The following is an 18,871-nucleotide window of genomic DNA, read 5'->3' on the forward strand; positions in this document are numbered from 1 at the left end:
AATAGATTTTCTAGTGTCTATACACCCTCCCCAATCAGCATCACTGAAACCAAGCAGCTGTAAGTCAGATGATTGGGGAAAAAATAAACCACGACCTGGTGACCTCTTGAGATATCTGAGTACTCTCAGGGCAGCATGATGATGAGTGATAGTAGGAGAAGCCATGAATTGGCTGAGCTGCTGTGTAGCATAAGCAATGTCAGGTCTGGTAGTGGTGAGATACAACAATCTACCCACCAACCTTCTGTAAGCAGCAACATCATGATAAGCTGAACCTCCATCAAGATGTAAACGTGAAGAGGGATCAAGAGGTGTACTAGCAGGTTTGCAGCTGGTAAGCTTGGCATCTGCTAAAAGTTCCAGGCAATATTTCCTCTGACATAGGGAGATTCCTTTAGAAGAACGTGCCACTTCAATCCCAAGAAAGAATTTAAGCTGGCCAAGGTTCTTAATTCTAAAGGTTTGATCTAAAGCTAATTTTAATTCATCAAATACAGTAAGAGAAGTACCAGCCAAAATGATATCATCTACATACACAAGAAGTGCAGTAAAAGATGAAGCAGTAGATTTGATGAATAGTGTGTGATCAGAGGTGGCTTGAGTGAATCCCTGTGCATATAGAAATGTGGTGAGCTTCTCAAACCACTGTCTACTTGCTTGCTTAAGCCCATAAATAGATTTGAGCAATTTGCAAACCTGTCCAGGTTTGGGAGAAATGACTCCTGGAGGTACCTTCATATATACAGTTCCATGCAATTCACCATGAAGGAAAGCATTGTTCACATCCAGTTGGTGAAGATGCCAACCATGTATAGATGCAAGAGCCAACAGTACTCTAATGGTAGACATCTTTGCAACAAGAGAAAAGGTCTCAAAGTAATCTAAACCTTATGTTTGAGTGTAACCTTGAGCCACAAGCCTAGCTTTAAATCTCTCAATACTACCATCAGCATGTTTCTTGATTTTGTATACCCATTTATTGCCAATAGCAACAACACCTGAGGGCAAATCTACAAACTCCCATGTGTTATTGGCATTGAGAGCCTCCAGTTCAGTTTGCATGGCAGTTATCCACCTAGAGTCTTTACTGGCATGATGAAAATTGGAGGGTTCTATGTCATGGGAAATAGAGAGAGCATAGGCTTGATGTTGTGGAGTGAGTTGAGAGTAAGATACATAATTTGTCATAGGATAAACTGAAGACTGGCAGACATAATCTTGCAAGTGTGAAGGTGCTTTGCTGGCTCTCTGTGATTTTCTAAGAGGTACAGACTCTACATTTTCATCAACATGATTAACTTGCTCATCAGGAATAGCATCTTCCTCTGAAATAACTTCAGAAGTAGTATCTGGAATACTCACTTCTAAGTCATCAGGTAACTTGGCAGACAAGTCATGTCTGCTATCTATGTATATGTGTGTATTTGGAACAGGATTCAAAGAAAGGGAGTGAAATGGAAACTCCAAATCAAAGAACTTTACATTTCTGGACACAAACACTTCAGAGTTGTGAACGTCAACCAAAATGTAACCCATTATTCCTGATTTGTATCCTAGAAAGGCACACTTCCTTGCTCTAGGATCAAATTTATGCCTATTAACAGGTAATGTGGAAGCATAACTCATGCAACCAAATACCTTAATTTGGCTCAAATCTGGTACTTGACTATATAAGACTTCATGTGAAGATCTATTGTTCAGAAGTTTGGTAGGTATTCTATTCAAAAGAAACACTGAATGTATAACTGCATATGACCAGAACCTTTTAGGTAACTTTGACTGAAACATTAAGGCTCTACTAATGTTCAATATGTGTTGATGCCTTCTTTCTACTCTCCCATTTTGTTGTGGTGTATACACACAACTTCTTTGATGAAGTATACCCTTTTTATCATAGAAATCTTGCATAAAGAATTCTGGTCCATTGTCACTTCTGATACTTTTTACTTTCTTTTCAAACTGATTTTCTACCATATAGACAAAGCTTTTGATCTTTTCTGAGGCCTCTGATTTGTTTTTCATCATTACTACCCAAACATGTCTACTATAATCATCTAAAATGGTCAAAAAATACTTGAAAGCATGAATAGATTCAGTAGAAAAAGGACCCCAAATGTCTGCATGCACTAGATCAAACATAGCATGTGCATTATTCTTACTAACAGTAAAAGGTAGTTTTCTCTGCCTGGCCATTTGACATATATCACAGGCAACATGGCTACTTACAGAAATGTAGCTATACATCTTATTCATACATTGCATTCTATCATGAGATAGATGCCCAAGTCTAAGGTGCCACAAAATTCCAGAAGGCACTACATTATCAGACTTATTATTTGAAACAGAAAAGCTTGAAACTTTGGCTTGTTTTTGTGTTTTCTTCTCAGTCTTCAAGTAATACAGTCCATCTATCTCTTCAGCCAAACCAATCTTCCTCATATCCTTCTTTTCCTATATAACACATTGATTAGTCTCAAAATTCACAATGCAATCTTGTTCTTTGCATAGTTTTGAGACAGATATGAGATTCACAGCAAAATCTGGTAAATACAGCACATCATGTATATGTAAAGTATCAGACAACTTTACATTTCCTCTATGACTAGCCTCCACAATGGTTTTGTTTGGTAAAGTGACACTAATAGGCTTAATTTTTCTATAGTCAGTGAACCAATTCAAATCATAACAGGTATGATGTGTTGCACCAGTATCAACTATCCAACTACTATCATCAATTCTGCAAATTGCATTATTGATAAAGAGTTTACCTCCAATGTTGATATTTGAGCTATTGGTTTTCATCATGTTTGCTGCACCTTTAGCTTCAACATTGCTCTTTTCAAGAAGAGCAATCAAACTCTGATATTGATCTTTAGTTAGCATCATTCCACTCTCTTCATTTTTCCCAGCATAAGTGCTTCCCTTAGATTCAATGTCCTCACAACATTAGCAAAAGAGTTTCCTCCTCCCCTACCCCAATTGGGAGGGTAACCATGTTTCTTATAGCAAGTTTCAACTGTGTGATTGGTTCTATTACAGAAACTACACACTCTAATATTTCCTCTTCCTCTACCTTGAGAGAATCCATTTCCTCTACCTTTTCCAAATTGTTTCTGACCATCTATGGCATTGATCAATCCAGAAGCTGTATCATCCAAAGTGATAGATGGTGATGATGCTACATTATATTGCATCTTCCTTTCTTGCTGCATGACCATTGAGAAAACCCTGTTTATCTGTGGCAAAGGATCCATCAACAGAACTTGTGATGTGACCCCTTGATAATCTTCACTCAATCCCATCAGAAACTTAATGATTCTGTCTTATGCTCTAAAGGCTTTGTTATTCCTCATAGATAAACAAGTACAAGCAATTGGACAAGTACATTGAGGCATAGGCCTGTACTGATCCAATTCTTCCCATAAGCCTCTCAATTGAGTGAAAAATTAAGTAACTTTCTTGCTACCTTGCTTCAGATTTGCAATTTCTTCTTGCAACTGAGCCACTCTAATTCTATCTCCTCTCATGAATCTATCCTTTAAGTCATTCCACATATCAATGGCATTTTCTATGAATACTACACTTTGTGCAATAGAAGGTGAAATAGAATTGATTATCCAAGTATGAACAAGGTTGTTGCACCTTTCCCAACCTGCATAATTCAGATCATCCTCTTCTGGTACTGGTATAGATCCATCAACAAACTTGAATTTGTTCTTCATTGCAAGAGCTCTTCACATCTTCATGGACCACGAGTGATAATTTTCACCTGTTAATTGCGGCGTAACCGTAACTGTTGAAGAATTATCCGAAGCGTGAACATATTAAGGATCAAGGCTTTGATCTTGATTATTGTTGTTTCGCACCATAGTGAAGAAGAATACGATCAAAGATTCAAAGAAAAATGGAGGAAAAGTTCAAGCAAGAACAATGAAAAAAAACCAGAAACGCAAATCAAAGTGAATCGGTGTAAAGAGAGTAGAAAAACAGAGTAAGCGAAGAAGATGAACTTATCAAACGTTCAATCTTCATTGTGCGGAAGCAGAGCAAGAAAATCTTGCTCTGATACCATCTAAGAACAAAGGCGTAATTGAAACCGCCATGGATAAAGCTTGAAGCTATGAAAATGGAGAAACAAGTGAATTTCTTATTAACTGAATTCTGTTACAAGGTTGGCTTATATAGAAGCTTAGCATGACACGTCATCAACTACTTCTAACAAGTTACATGAAATGTAAATGAAGAGTAAATTGCAAATGAAATTACAATTACTAAAACCCTAACTTGTGTTGGTGATTTCCAAAATAATGTAATCACTTTAGAACCAAAAGTTGTAACTCTTCATGGGAATCATTCATATACATTGGAACATTATTATTTATTGATAGATAATGAACCATGACATTGATTCAAGTGTATATGGTTATAACATTTGGCAAAAGGGTGCTTAATGAACCATAGCATTGATTCAAGTGTATATGATCATAACCTTTGGCAAAGGGGTGCTTAATGAATCATAGCATTGATTCAAGTCAAAGGGGTGTCTTCTCTCATGTGAAAAGTCATATAATGCACTATAAATGCTTGGCATTTGGGCATTAGTTGGATAAAAAAAAGAAGAAAGAACAACAACACACAATTTTGGACAGAATTTTGTTACATTAACAACATAATTCTCCATCATTCTCTTACTCTAAATCATCCATCAATTCTCTAATGCATGAGTGAATTGCTGGAACCATAAATCTGTAAAATACTGTTAGGAGATACGCTTGGTGTGGTTGTGCAATACACGTCAAGGAACTCATAGTATCCTGAAGGGGATTCGCCGGTCATTCCTTATTGCATCCAATATACAGTTATTGGTGGGGGCGAATCGAACCTAAAGGTTAGTATGGCAACCCCATACGCTTTGAGTTTACATGCATAACTATTAAACTTTTCAGGTTTCAAGTGCAGCAGCCTCTTCCCAACAATCAAGATATACAACAATCTTTGGAATTTATGTGCACACTTCATCATATTCATCTTCATCATCTTCTTGGTCAAGTTATTGCAGCAGACCCCCAACACAAGATCCAACAATCTTTAGGTTCGATTTATGATTTACTTGTGATTAATGGCTGCAATTTTGGGTGAGATGAATGCTTACATTTTCATCCATAACTACGGTGAACGGTAAACAAATTCCTTTTATGAATATATGTTATGGAAATTTATGGATAAATATTTCATATATGATGTGTTTGTGATAAATTTACATGTGGTTGTAGATAATATATGCATGATAAATTTTGATATGTATAAAATTTATCGTTTGAAATCTGTTTAATGTTAATTTGAACATGAGATAATGTGCATATAAGTGATTACATTACCTATTATGAAATATTTGGTGTTCTAAATGCATGTGAATAGTATCTAAGTAAATATAAATATGTTAGATTTAACATGTGGTGACATATATATACATGATTTAGAAATTGTTCAAGTATATGAATTTTGATGAGTATAGTAATATGTTAAGAATGTTTAAACACTATTTTATTTATGAAAGTAGTGTAGATAAATTGTCAAAATATCAAGTGGTTGCTTTAATGATAGTATTTACTTTGTGTAAGAAATTATTATCATTAATATTGTGTTGATATTATATGTACACGATAATATGAAAAGTAATGGTTAATTTCTTGTTTATCATGATATTAAAATAATTTGGGTATGTTTTGAATTATTGTAAGTTGATATATGTTCATGGAAGAAAGTCATAGAAAATATTAATGATTTTGGTTCATTGTTTATTCTTCTATGTCATTGTTTATTGAGATTTAGTATTGAACATATTTAAACATAAACTTGAATTTAACACAATGAATTTATGATATATGTATTAGTTATATGATAACTAAAATCAAAATGATTGTGTTATGTTTAATTTTATGTGGAGTATATGACTTACATGTTTAATCCCATCTTATGAAGTTTATGACATTCTTTTATGATCAATTTTTAGTTTGCTATGTATGTTTAATGCATTCAATGTATGATATATCTTGGCTAGATATAAAAGAAAAGTTGAAGTTCAAATTGAAATGCATGTTAAATATTGTTATAGCAAAGGTGTAATGACATAAAAGTTTGTGCATTATTACAATATACTCAATTGACAAAAGTGTGTCATGGTTTGATGATAGTTGGTGAATACTATCAAGAGTATATAAGTTGATCCATAGACATAGCTATGAGAATACAAAATCTATGTGAAGAATTGAATATTCAAAGTTTATAAAAGTTAAAAGAAAATATTGCAATTATTTGACGAAATGATTGACAAGGAATGATGTCTTTGAAAATGATGTTGAATACATTGAAGACATTATTAGGGATGTGGTACAAACCCAAATCCAATTGATTACCAATGGTGGAAACTCAACCCACACTTGAGTAGCATCAAGTCTTGGGTTCAATGGTGAAAGTACACTATTAGAGTAATTGAAGTACTTGACAATAGATAACATCCCAAGGGGCAAAAGTACTTGGACCATAAGAAGAAAAAGGGTAGGATGAGGTTTTCCTCTTAATGGACATATAGCATATATTTGCTGGAATGCATACTTATGGGGCATTTCCGATATAGTCTACCTATGTGAGAATGAAGTTTGGCCGCTTCACGGAGTTCAAGGGTTTGACTCTTAAATTCTCATGAAAAGGGATATATGACACAAGGCCTTCTTAATGTGTCATCTTACAAGTCTCTTTATCAATGGTACCGAGATTCTATGTGTAAGTTATGCACACTTGTTCTAATGGATAGTTGGTTCAAAGCTTGCCTACCATACTATTTGGGAATGAGCGAAAACTTAACTTACTAAGTAATGGTTCAAATCGCGAGATACCATTATCTGAAGGCATGGAATTTCCGGATTTATGTGATTTAGTATTTTGAAAATGGTGGGGGATTGTTGGTGATTTCCAAAATAATGTAATCACTTTAGAACCAAAAGTTGTAACTCTTCATGGGAATCATTCATATACATTGGAACATTATTATTTATTGATAGATAATGAACCATGACATTGATTCAAGTGTATATGGTTATAACATTTGGCAAAAGGGTGCTTAATGAACCATAGCATTGATTCAAGTGTATATGATCATAACCTTTGGCAAAGGGGTGCTTAATGAATCATAGCATTGATTCAAGTCAAAGGGGTGTCTTCTCTCATGTGAAAAGTCATATAATGCACTATAAATGCTTGGCATTTGGGCATTAGTTGGATAAAAAAAAGAAGAAAGAACAACAACACACAATTTTGGACAGAATTTTGTTACATTAACAACATAATTCTCCATCATTCTCTTACTCTAAATCATCCATCAATTCTCTAATGCATGAGTGAATTGCTGGAACCATAAATCTGTAAAATACTGTTAGGAGATACGCTTGGTGTGGTTGTGCAATACACGTCAAGGAACTCATAGTATCCTGAAGGGGATTCGCCGGTCATTCCTTATTGCATCCAATATACAGTTATTGGTGGGGGCGAATCGAACCTAAAGGTTAGTATGGCAACCCCATACGCTTTGAGTTTACATGCATAACTATTAAACTTTTCAGGTTTCAAGTGCAGCAGCCTCTTCCCAACAATCAAGATATACAACAATCTTTGGAATTTATGTGCACACTTCATCATATTCATCTTCATCATCTTCTTGGTCAAGTTATTGCAGCAGACCCCCAACACAAGATCCAACAACTTGCGCTTCAAGTAACTTCAGTTTTGTCCTTGTTATGTGCTTGCATCTTTATCTCTTCAGTGATTTTCTCCAATAAATTTCAACCATGATTGACCTTGATTCAAGAGAAAAATTGAAGGAGATCATTGACCTTATTCATTAAAAAATAGAATGACCCATGATCGAAGACATAGATGTAGAATTTCAACCTTCTTTTAATGAATCAAGGTTGAAATGATGTTGCGTGCTCTAATATTGCATTGAAGGGTGAACTTGTTGCAGTAAAGGAGTCAAAGAAAGTACTTAAGGAATTTGAAGAAGAAAGGCTGGTTGTGGTTGTAGTTATGTTCATCAAAGAAAGGCTAGTTGTAGTTACACAGAAGCAATTTTCCAGCGGTAGTTAACTACCGGCGCTTTAACCAACGGTAGTTAACTACCGCTGAGGGTAATTTGGTCATTTACTTGTGTCAGTAGGAAGTATTCATTGTCAAAAAAGCAATTTTCAACCTGCAAAGGATATGGACCAGGTAGTTTAACGGGTATCCATAAATGAATTGATAAACATATCAGCTTCCTGTTAGAAGATTGGGAGCAAGATGACACCGATTTCCTGAGATTAGGCAAGGTGGTGAGAGTGTGTGCGCCTTGGCGAAAAAGGTTAATGGCAACAAACTGGTTGAAGTTGCCAAGCCAATGATGGGATCTTGAGCTTGTGGGGTTGTGGAATTGGTAAACTGCGACTCAATCGATACGTGGATGCCAGGTCAATTAAATTGGTCCATGTCAGTAGAAATTTGACAGGAAGGACTAATGTTGCCAAAGCTTTGAAAATATGTTGTTGCTTTGAGATTGTGTTGTGTATAGGTTGAAGTTATTTTCTTGTCAATCTACTTGTGTAAGTTTGCTTCTATAAAGGATTGAAAATTATACAAAATAATCTAATAACCATAGATATATCTTAACTCCTTTGATGCCAAGAGGTATCTTAATATTATCAAATTTAATTACAAAGACAGGAAAACAACACCATAGAGAGATCTGATTCATGACAAAATAAATGTATTTGGTGGAGTTTTATAAGTAGCTGCTAATATAACAAAGATTGATTTGAGGGAGATATCTATTGAGGTGGAATAAGGACATTTCCAATGTTGTTGTGCCATGGATCAGCCAAGTGTGTTGCCAAATTCTCCAAAGGTCCAGTTCCTGGATATGCTGTTTGTTGAACACAGATTCCAACAAAAGCCAACAAAGCAAGACGTCCTAATACAAACATTCAACAAAGTAGTAAGTTACACATTTCATCAATTTTCTATACTATACTATACAAACATTCAGATGTAACAACCATATAATATTTTCAGAAATGTTATTTGAACATCTATTTGTGACACTTAAACTCGACAACATTTAAATGGTTAACGCAGTTTACACGTATGGTTGGTTAATGAGATGTTCGATCTGGTTAATAAATATATCATATGTCGCAACTCATTAACTTCATCAACCACGAATTTGAACGCGATTAACCATGAGTTTCAAGTATTCAAATCTGCATGTAGTTGAAACACCTGAAATTGTGATTAATAACGTTCAAATTTTTTGGCTAATAATTTTCAGTCGATGATTGATGAGTTATCCAATAACCACTCATTGCACTGTGTTAACCGCGTGTGTGAAAGGTGGTACTCATTTAAAATGTTGTCGAATTTCAGTGCACGGATCGATGTTCAAATAACATATCTATATCTATCTTCGCTGTTGTATTGTGCGACAAAAAGCTCTTGCTTACCATTCTTAACTTCTTTGATTTTGTATTCATGAAACTTTTTAGGGTCTTTAGAGTAACCCAAAGGATCAAAAGCACCACCAGGGTACTTCTTCTTTTCAGGGTCTTTCTCCATACTCCTTTGGTGCTCAACAAAAGCAATAGAAAGGAATTCAATGACCAAAATGGTGGGTAGGGTGCCCCATGGAACAGGGTTGCCTAGGTAGGTTGCTTGTCCTCCAGGAAGTGCTGCCCATTCCTGTGCTTTCACCCAGTTGCCTAATCCCAATGCCTCTGGTACCAAAATCCCTGGCTGCATGCATAATATAACAAAGTTTAGTAAATTTTAATGAAATGCACTTCCGCGTAAAATAGTTTTACACTGATATTCGACGAAAACTTGTCACATTGCCACATAAACCTAGGTAGGTGTAAACAGTCAATGGTTGTTGGATCGAGATCAAACGGTCTAGATTTCAAACGGTCCATCAGATGGGCTGATTTAGACCGTTTGATCTAGACCGTTTCAAACGGTCTAGATATTGAAATCTAGACCGTTTGATCTCGATCCAACAGACATTGATGGGCCGATTCCATTAAACCTACCTAATATCGATATTGAAAACTACTATGAAGTACTGGATTCTCATTGAACATCCTTGTAAAACTAGTATACACTGATAGTGCATATCTCATTTTTGCGTGCAATCAGCAAATCCGAACCGTTATATCAAAACCGGACGGTTTCACAGCTACTAGTTATGATGCCAAGAGAAACCTAAACTGGTTTTCCTATAAAAGAGATACTTACAACAGCAAGCATGGCCCATCTGCAGTGAATGAGTTCAGACTCTTTGAATCTCTCAAGATTCTCAGGTACTTCACCCAGACGTAGAGGATCAAATCCAAAGTCACTGTAACAAAAAAAACCACAACAAATATTCATACACTAAATCATAATCACAAAATAAAAAAAGAGAATTCACCTTTACCTCTTAAAAAACTTATTTTGTAAATAACTTCAGCTCCCCCTCAATTAATATGAGGAGAGGTGACTAAAGTTTTCTTCATCAATTTTCCGCATTCATGCAGTCGGCCCATCAGTGACCGTTGGATCAAGATCAAACGGTCTAAATTTCAATATCGATATTATTGTTTAAAAAAATCAAAATCTACATTAAAACCAAAATTGTCCGATTTTGATCGAACAATCACAAATTTACCGACCGCATAAATGCGAGAATTTCCGACGACTTCAATTTTCTTAACTAAATAAAGGTTTATAAGGATGTCCGTGTTCGATATTCGACACATGTCGAACATCCAAACACACCTAAATTTAGGATTGTCCATTAGTAAAAAAATATATTATAAAGAGCATGTGTGACAATATTTAAGAGGCACTAGCTAAAATTTTCTCAAACAAAATTGAACTAACTAAAATTAAAATGCCACTACAACAATTCAACTCTCTTGATACAAGTTTAAATTTATTTAATATTTACCAAAAAAAGAATAAATAATGGTAAAATGAATGCATATAAATATACACATACCCTGGAGCTGAACCATCAAGGTAAGGTGGTCTAGGCTGACCAGGCATCCAATCAGAAGTCATGGTGAATCTAGAAGAAGCATTTGTGCAAGGAAGTGGAAGTGAAGTTGAAAATCTTGATTTTGAGGAAGAAAGAAGTGATGGAAATGCTGAGATAGCAGAACTCATCAATGTGTTACAAGCCATTCTTGTCACACAAACAAGTGTCTGTCTACTATTTTTGGAATAATGTTATGTTATTACGTGAATGTGAATGAAATGAAACATAACATAAGAGTGAGAGAATATAGGAGAGTGTTAGGGATATTGGAAAATCCAAAATTGGATTTCCATTGGGTGATAATGCTAGCTTTTGAGTTATTATTGGTCCACGTTGATATTTGTTCATCTGGTTTCAATGTTGAGGTGGAGTGAATTGTGGTGGATATTTCCCATGTTTGTTTGTGGTTGAGGTTCCATGTCATAATTTTACTTCAAAAAAATCAATGAGATACTTCTTGGTAGAATCATTTTTTGTGGGAGGTAGTTTACATAGTGAAAAACTTGTGGTATAAAAAATTTAAAAGGATTTAATTGGTAATCATTTTCATCGTAAAAATTTGATGGGTTTTACTAACGGGTGTTCTATTGACATTAATTAATGTAAAAAATGAAAATTTTATATTGAAAATAAAAAGTTTTGAACTATAAAAAGTTGATTTAAGTTAAATACATTACTTTTCAAGACAATTTTTTTAATTTTATTTTCTTAACAGATGTCTCAAGAAAAATCTTTTAACATTTTCCAATTTTTTTTAAGGAACATTTTCCAAATTTTATATATGTATCAAACTATATCTCACATAGACTGATGTAGTCATATACATATACATCTCATTAGTATGTTAGCGGGGTATACAATTTTTCGTAAGAGATTAAATCTCCCTAGATCTACCCAAAAATAAAAAATCTCCTTAGTTTTAGATTTTTATTTTATTGTCATTTTCAATGGGTATGGATTACACCTTCACCACTTGTATATTTTCTTTTTTCTTTTTTAGTATTATTGAAACTTATTGCATATGATTGTTAGATTGTGTCGTCAACCTCTAATTTGGAAGAATAAGACTTTACGAAGCATTACAACTTCTAGTTTAGGAAGAAATTCATATTAGATGCCACATTATCTTTTACTAATGTCATGTACCCTTGACAGACAATACAAGGTAAGGTTGCGCCGGTTAAAACAGCCTCTTGCGTAAAACATGGTAAAGTTGTGTACAATACACCAAATGATGAAACCCTTTCCTAAACCCTGCGTATGCGGGAGCTTTAGTACATCGGATTGCCTTTTTTATATACACTTGACGGACAGGACCATTGTGAATTAACATACTAAAGTGACACATTTAAAAAAAGTAATGGACACAAATAAGTGAAGAGATAAAAAAAATGCAATTAAACTTGCTAAATTTGCTAGTGACAACAACAGTCTAGTGATAAATACACACACTTGACTGTCTAAAATATGGACCACCTTGATATATGATCTTTGGAGAAAATGGGAAGATTTACAGACTACCAGCACCAGACAATATTGCAAGTTCGTAGATGAAATGAAACTGAATAAACATGAAAATACAAGAAGCTTAAATTGAGTTTAAATTTTTTTCTTTTCTAAATACATATACATAAGTGCATTGTATTAATAAATCATTTTTCATCTTATATATTAGCCTCACCCTCACATAATCAAATACAAGAATATTGTGACTGGTATCATTGAAGAAAGTAAAATCATTAAAGAGAAATGCAGACAAGTTTGCTTGCCATCTGAAAACTACTCTTGTCGCTTCGACTGAATGAATTCAGTTCACTTACCAAACAAGGTTAGAATCACTACAAGAACTTCCGAGTCAACAGGTACAAAATCCACCATATGTAAGTATGACATATAAATATGATTGACGACGTTACGAAATGGCGCAAGCATGGAAAATATATGTATACTAAAATAGCCATTAAAAAAAGGCAAGATAAGCATGTAATCTAGCTAGTAAGTATCCAAAGTAAGCAACACGTTTTGTGCGTAACAAAAAAGTGTCCTCTCTGTTTTCTACAAGACGGCGTGTTTTCTCTGATGCTCTCTTTACATGTTAGTAGTGTTAATAAGTGTATCAGCAAGTAATTTACAGGTTCCTGTCAAAAAGTAATTTAATGTGGACCTTAGCAGGGAACAATATGTTGCATCAAATGTTCAGTTTCCCTTCTTGGCAGTTGGCTTCTTAGCAGTTGTTTTCTTTTCGGATTTCTTGGATGCTGCTCCACTCTCCTGTAAGCATCAAAGGAATTTTGTGCCATATGATATCTCATCTACAAATACCATAAAGCAACATCAAAATAATTTGCAAGTGAATGTACCTTCCGATAAAGTCTGTACGCATTTCGGCCAGTCGACTCCTTCCCACTTTTGTCAACATAAATCTACAATGTGAAGATAAAGATTCAGGTTCTGATCAATGGGTACAATATGCCGAAATAGCAAAAGGTTCAAGAGAAATCATATGGAGAATTGCAATAATTTGCAATATTTGTATTCTATGTTCTTTGCTATAAGAAGAAAAGGGATTTGCAGAATGAGTTTCCATTTCGTGGATCAATTAAAAACTATCAACTTCACATTTTGGCTAAGAGAAAGTTCAATGCAAAAATAAACAAATCCAGGCACACCAAAAACAGTTTTAAACACCGACATTTTCTGCATTAAAGTTGTTATGGAATACAGTGACAGTATAATAATTTGAGTATATAACAAAATTTCCTCAAAAGGAAAAAAGCGGCAATACATAATGGCATTATAAATTAAATTTCACCTGCATCTATAAAACACTTAAATAATACTATAAAACTTGGGTGGTATTTGTATTTCTTTTCTTAACAAAAAATAACACATCATGTTTGCAACATTTTATGACCAGCATAGCAATAAGAGTAAATAAATTGAACAAGGTAATAGCATTAAACATTCTTGAGAAATTTGAATATACCTTTCTTCCATCTGATCCTGTATACCAATGACCAGCCGATTGATCACTTGCTTGTACACGCCTTTGACCTGCATCTTTTGGTTCGACCCAATTTGCAGAAACATCTGAAGAGTTTAATGTGCTTGTTTCATTATTTCTCTTGGTGTTGTTTCTCTTTGTTGCTTTCTTTCTGCTACTACTAGAAATGATATTGGGATCTACTGAACCTTCAGAACCATTCAATTTTTTTGATTTGCTTCGTCTGCTTGTTGATCCTCCACTGTCAAATTGTCCCCTGAAATCAAAACATATATTCATGAGATACTTCTTTACTTATTATCAAAAGATAAAAATGACGACGGAAAGAGTGTTTGTAAGTTACATGTAATCGATATTTTGTTGCTGATCCAATGCGTTGACACATAATGGACTAAAATTACACAGGCGACTACTAACCAACTGCTGAATTCTTGAATCCTCATGGAAATAATAATGATGTGAAGGAGGAAGAGGACCTGCCGCTTCCCATATTTGTTCATCCTTTTGGCTTTCAGAATCAACCCTGTGATATGTCTCATTGTGATTTGATTTTGGCGGTTGCGTGTTTCTGGCAGAACAAAAGTATTCATCACACACATCATTGAAGGCAGGTGTAGGAATGGAAAAAGTCTTCACTGGGGAAAGATGTTTCTGATTTTGGTCCTCATCAGCAAACCGCACCTTTTTATCTTGTTTTGAAGAATTCAAAGGTGTGTTTCGTTTACCTGTTGACAATGCGGGGCGAAGTTTATCTGTGCCTCTAACATCTTCAACAATAATATCATCATCAGAATCAGAATCAAGCAATTGAATCTTGCGAAGAGGACTAGCCGCTAACTTGGGATTGGGAAATGCCGATCTACTCTGACCAGTTTCCAACCCAACAGAAGCTTGAGAATTCCTAGAAATGGAAAAATTCTTCACCGGGGAAAGATCTTTCCATAAATCCTCCTGATTTCGGTTCACGTCAGCAAACTGCGTCTTGCTAACTTGTTCTAAAGAAGTCAAAGGTGTGTTTCGGTTACACATTGGCCCTGTTGAGGAGGGCCCGGGTTTATTTTCATCACCAACAACCATTTCATCATCATCAGAATCAATCAATTGAAACTTGCGAAGAGGACTAGCTGCAAACTTGCGAAACACCGACCCACTTCGTCCGGTTTCCAACCCAACAGAATCTGGAATTTCCAAATCCTGCTTTCTTTTTTTCTCACTAGAGCTGATAGATGGATGAGGAATTAAAACTCCAGCACCTTTCAATGACACTTTTGAGCTACTACACACAGAACGATTCCGACCAGAGGAATGTGCAGATACTAATATCATCACAAAATGAACACACTTACTTCAGAATCAATCAAAAATAAACAAACTACTTAAAGCTCATGAGTCAGAGTAGAAAAGGATAAACAGAATTATTAAAAAATAAAGACAATAATATAAAACTTTTGAGCTGCTACATACAAAGCAATTCTAGACCAAGGGATAAACAACTTACTTTGCAGCTTAAGGCATAAACGATAATCATATAAGCACTTACGAATAAGCTATTTCTATAAGACGAGATAAAATAAAGTCAAACTACTTTCGCATAATCTATAAGCTATCATGGAAAGCTTATGAAAATAAGCTGAAAACATCATATGAGCATTTTATAAGTTGTTTTCGTAAACTCTCCCAAACAATGCCACATATGTTTATTTCGGCAAATAAACTCGTATAAGTCAACAGACTCATGCTGATATCAGAAAATGAAGAAAAATCAGAATCAAAATAAACGTTTTTAGTGAAAATTAGTTCAAAACAACTTATGAACGTATTATAAATTGTTTTCATAAATTCTCGCAGACAATGTGACAAGTATTTATGTCAGTGGATATGGTCAAATAAACCAATCCAAACAGATCCATGCTAACATTAGAAAATTGAGAAACTTCATAAACAAAATAAACTTTTTTTTTTATTCATGAGCAGAAAAAGGTAAGTTTTTTAATAATAGAAAATAAAACTTGTCAATAAAAAGACTCTCTTTCTGCATCCAATAATAATAATTGGAACAACCGTTTTGGTTCCTGAATGTGTAAGACTCTGTCATTATAGTCCTAAATATATTGATATTACAAACACATCCCAACATGTCTCTTTAGTCAACCATTTCAGTCATTGAGTCTGTCTTTTGTCGGTCATTTTAGTCTCATATTTGTTTTTCATCAGTCAAATAATTTCATTAAATTACTACCAAAATAGACGCTTGAGGATGTGTCTGCAACTTCACTACTGACTAAGATTATACCGTCAATCAACGCCTCACACATTCAGAGACCAAAATAGTTGTTTACCCTAATAATAATAATCATAACAACTATTTTGGTCCTTAAATGTGTAAAGATCAATCATTATTCTTCCTGAATATATCAAAATTGCTAACACATCCCCACATGTCTCTTTAGTTAGTCATTTCAATCCTCCGGTGTCTTTTGTTAGTTACTTTGGTCTCAAATGTGTTTTTCACAGTCAATTTTTGTCCATAAAATTACTAAAAAAAAAAACATTTAAAAAGTGTCTGCAATTTCACTACATTCAAAGATTATAATGACATTGCCTCACACATTCAGATACCAAAATCATTGTTTACATAATAACAATAAGTAATAGTTATTTTAGTCCCTGAATGTGTCACAATAGTACTTCAATGTATCAAAACTTCAAAATAGTCCCTGATTGTGCACTCTGTTAGTCAAAATCTATGAAGCACAAACACTCCTCGGATGGTGTCAGACACGTGTCGTGTTTGACACCGACACATATAATTACACTAATTATGTGATTTTCTCAAATTATTTGGAGTGTCGGCGTGTCAGTGTCCGTGGCCGTACTTCATAGACGGTAATGCTTTAAAAGAAAATAAATTAAGTTTATGTAATCACAATCCGACACTTATCAGACACCTGACACATCTATTCGATTAGAGGTGTCGGTGTTACATAGGTCAAAATAGTCTCTAACGTTAAAATAATCTCTCAATACTCACAATAATTCTTTCCATATATGGACTGAAATGACAGTAAATAAGTATATTAGTATATTGAAGGACTAATATGACAATATTAACGAAACATTTTAATGTTTGACTAACAAAGTGCACGGTACTATTTTGAAATATGGATACATTGAAGGACTATTGTAGCTACTCGTTACACATTCAACGATCTAAATGACTATTAACCCTACTAATAATAATGTATCCTTATCAGAATAAGCTCAAATCTCAATTAGATTAGTAAATACTAACCTAAAGTAATAATTGACTAATAATACCAATAATAATAATAAGAAAAATATATTCGTATTAAAATAAGCTAAAATTCAATTTATATCATATAACTACAAATTAAACACAAATAAAAAAAGAAAGAATGAAGAAATTGACGAACCTTGAACAGGTAAATCTTGGGAGGAGAACTCTTCAATATCATCATAATCATCAACATCGATGTCGACGACAAACGAAGGCGGTGGTTCAGTTCGGCGGCGAACGGAGGAGGAGGAAGGGGAAGGGAGACCGCGACGGAGACGTTTGAGGATACGACGAGGAGGAGGATCGGGTCGGGTATCAGGGTCGGAATCAGAATCGGGTACAATAAGAGTAGTCGGGTCTTGATTTGGTGAATAATCGAGATCGAAGCCTAGAGAGAATGATGGAGCTTCATCATCATCCATCATACAAAGAAAATAATCGAATGAATGAATTCGGTGAATGTGAACAAGGGTTTCTTAATTTTGATTGATTATTGTATAGTTTTGGGTTTGGTTTAATTTGAATTTCGTGTAAATGGAGGGAATTCTAATTTTACCAATATTCGCGGGCGAGTTTACATGTTAATCTAGCTTATCCATAGTCTAGCTTATAGTAAAGTTATTTTTTAAGGGAAATAATAAGGTTTTTGAATCATTAGAAATACGAAGGTTTTTAGGACATTATTTATTTAAAGTAGTAAAGTAGTAAATTTTTATAAAAATATGTGTATTGAATTTATTGAAAATTGAATTATTTAATTGAACGCGAGTCTTGGACATATTCCAAGCTATACTTGGCGAAGTATCCAAGGAGCTTTATGGATTTTGAATCGTGGATGTCTTTGGAGAGTGGGAACGGGACATTTCATCAACATTTGGGAAGATAATTGGCTCCCTCTCCAAAATGGCTACAAAGTGTGGTCTCCAAAGCCCCCCAATTCTGAACTTTCTCAGGTGTCTCAACTTATTCATCATGATCTTGGAATTTGGAATGCATCGTTGGTAAATGCAACTTTCTTGCCTTTTGAAGCCATGCAAATCCTCCAACTCCCTTTGCCAACATCAACACATATGGATTCTCAAATTTGGGGACCTAACAAAAATGACATTTTCTCAGTTAAAAGTGCATATCACTCCATTTGAAAGTGGGAGGAATTTAACATTTCTCAAACTTCTACTCGTGGTGCCAATTCTGAGTGTTGGTCAGAGCTTTGAAACATTCGCACCATCCCAAAACATATCCACCTTACTTGGAGGATTTTTCATGATAGCCTCCCCACTAAAAAGAAGTTGATCCATAGAGGAATGTTGATTGACCCTCTTTGTTCTCGTTGTGGTAATGCTGACGAAGATGTGGATCATGTCTTTAAAGGGTGCATCTGGGGTGAAAAAGGTGTGGTTTCACTCTCCTTTGGGTGTTCGAATAGAGGATTCTCCCTTCTCTTTCATTTCTTGGCTTGATCATGTCA

At 34.7% G+C, this 18,871-nt stretch overlaps 2 protein-coding genes across 2 annotated transcripts; both read right to left on the reverse strand.

Moving 5' to 3' along the window:
- Nucleotides 1-8,672: 8,672 nt before the first annotated feature.
- Nucleotides 8,673-11,316, reverse strand: LHCA1 (chlorophyll a-b binding protein 6). The gene is made up of 4 exons (XM_085717013.1): nucleotides 11,063-11,316; nucleotides 10,318-10,420; nucleotides 9,531-9,819; nucleotides 8,673-9,001 (listed from the first exon to the last, which is right to left on the reverse strand). Exons 1-4 carry the CDS (start codon nucleotides 11,245-11,247, stop codon nucleotides 8,859-8,861), a joined length of 720 nt encoding a protein of 239 aa, XP_085573139.1. The 5' UTR covers nucleotides 11,248-11,316; the 3' UTR covers nucleotides 8,673-8,858.
- A 1,716-nt stretch (nucleotides 11,317-13,032) lies between these two features.
- On the reverse strand, nucleotides 13,033-18,023 carry LOC146914101 (uncharacterized). Its single transcript, XM_085717014.1, has 5 exons — nucleotides 17,540-18,023; nucleotides 14,449-15,421; nucleotides 14,088-14,361; nucleotides 13,462-13,524; nucleotides 13,033-13,372 (listed from the first exon to the last, which is right to left on the reverse strand). The coding sequence occupies exons 1-5, from the start codon at nucleotides 17,826-17,828 to the stop codon at nucleotides 13,298-13,300; spliced, it is 1,674 nt and encodes a 557-aa protein (XP_085573140.1). The 5' UTR covers nucleotides 17,829-18,023; the 3' UTR covers nucleotides 13,033-13,297.
- Nucleotides 18,024-18,871: the final 848 nt, after the last annotated feature.

The sequence above is a fragment of the Medicago sativa genome, chromosome 6, assembly GCF_051527215.1.
Source record: "Medicago sativa cultivar Bolivia chromosome 6, Bolivia_mono, whole genome shotgun sequence".
Lineage (NCBI taxonomy): Eukaryota > Viridiplantae > Streptophyta > Magnoliopsida > Fabales > Fabaceae > Medicago > Medicago sativa.

Excerpts from the sequence above, each read along its gene's own strand:
- LHCA1 (XM_085717013.1), bottom strand. The coding sequence starts at position 11,247 with ATGGCTTGTAACACATTGATGAGTTCTGCTATCTCAGCATTTCCATCA. Across the intron at positions 9,820-10,317 it reads GATGGGCCATGCTTGCTGTT|CCAGGGATTTTGGTACCAGA; the intron begins GTAAGTATCTCT and ends TTATGCATGCAG. Across the intron at positions 9,002-9,530 it reads AATCAAAGAAGTTAAGAATG|GACGTCTTGCTTTGTTGGCT; the intron begins GTAAGCAAGAGC and ends TGTTTGTATTAG.
- LOC146914101 (XM_085717014.1), bottom strand. The coding sequence starts at position 17,828 with ATGATGGATGATGATGAAGCTCCATCATTCTCTCTAGGCTTCGATCTC. Across the intron at positions 14,362-14,448 it reads CAACAAAATATCGATTACAT|GGGACAATTTGACAGTGGAG; the intron begins GTAACTTACAAA and ends TTTTGATTTCAG. Across the intron at positions 13,525-14,087 it reads CAGGATCAGATGGAAGAAAG|ATTTATGTTGACAAAAGTGG; the intron begins GTATATTCAAAT and ends TTCACATTGTAG.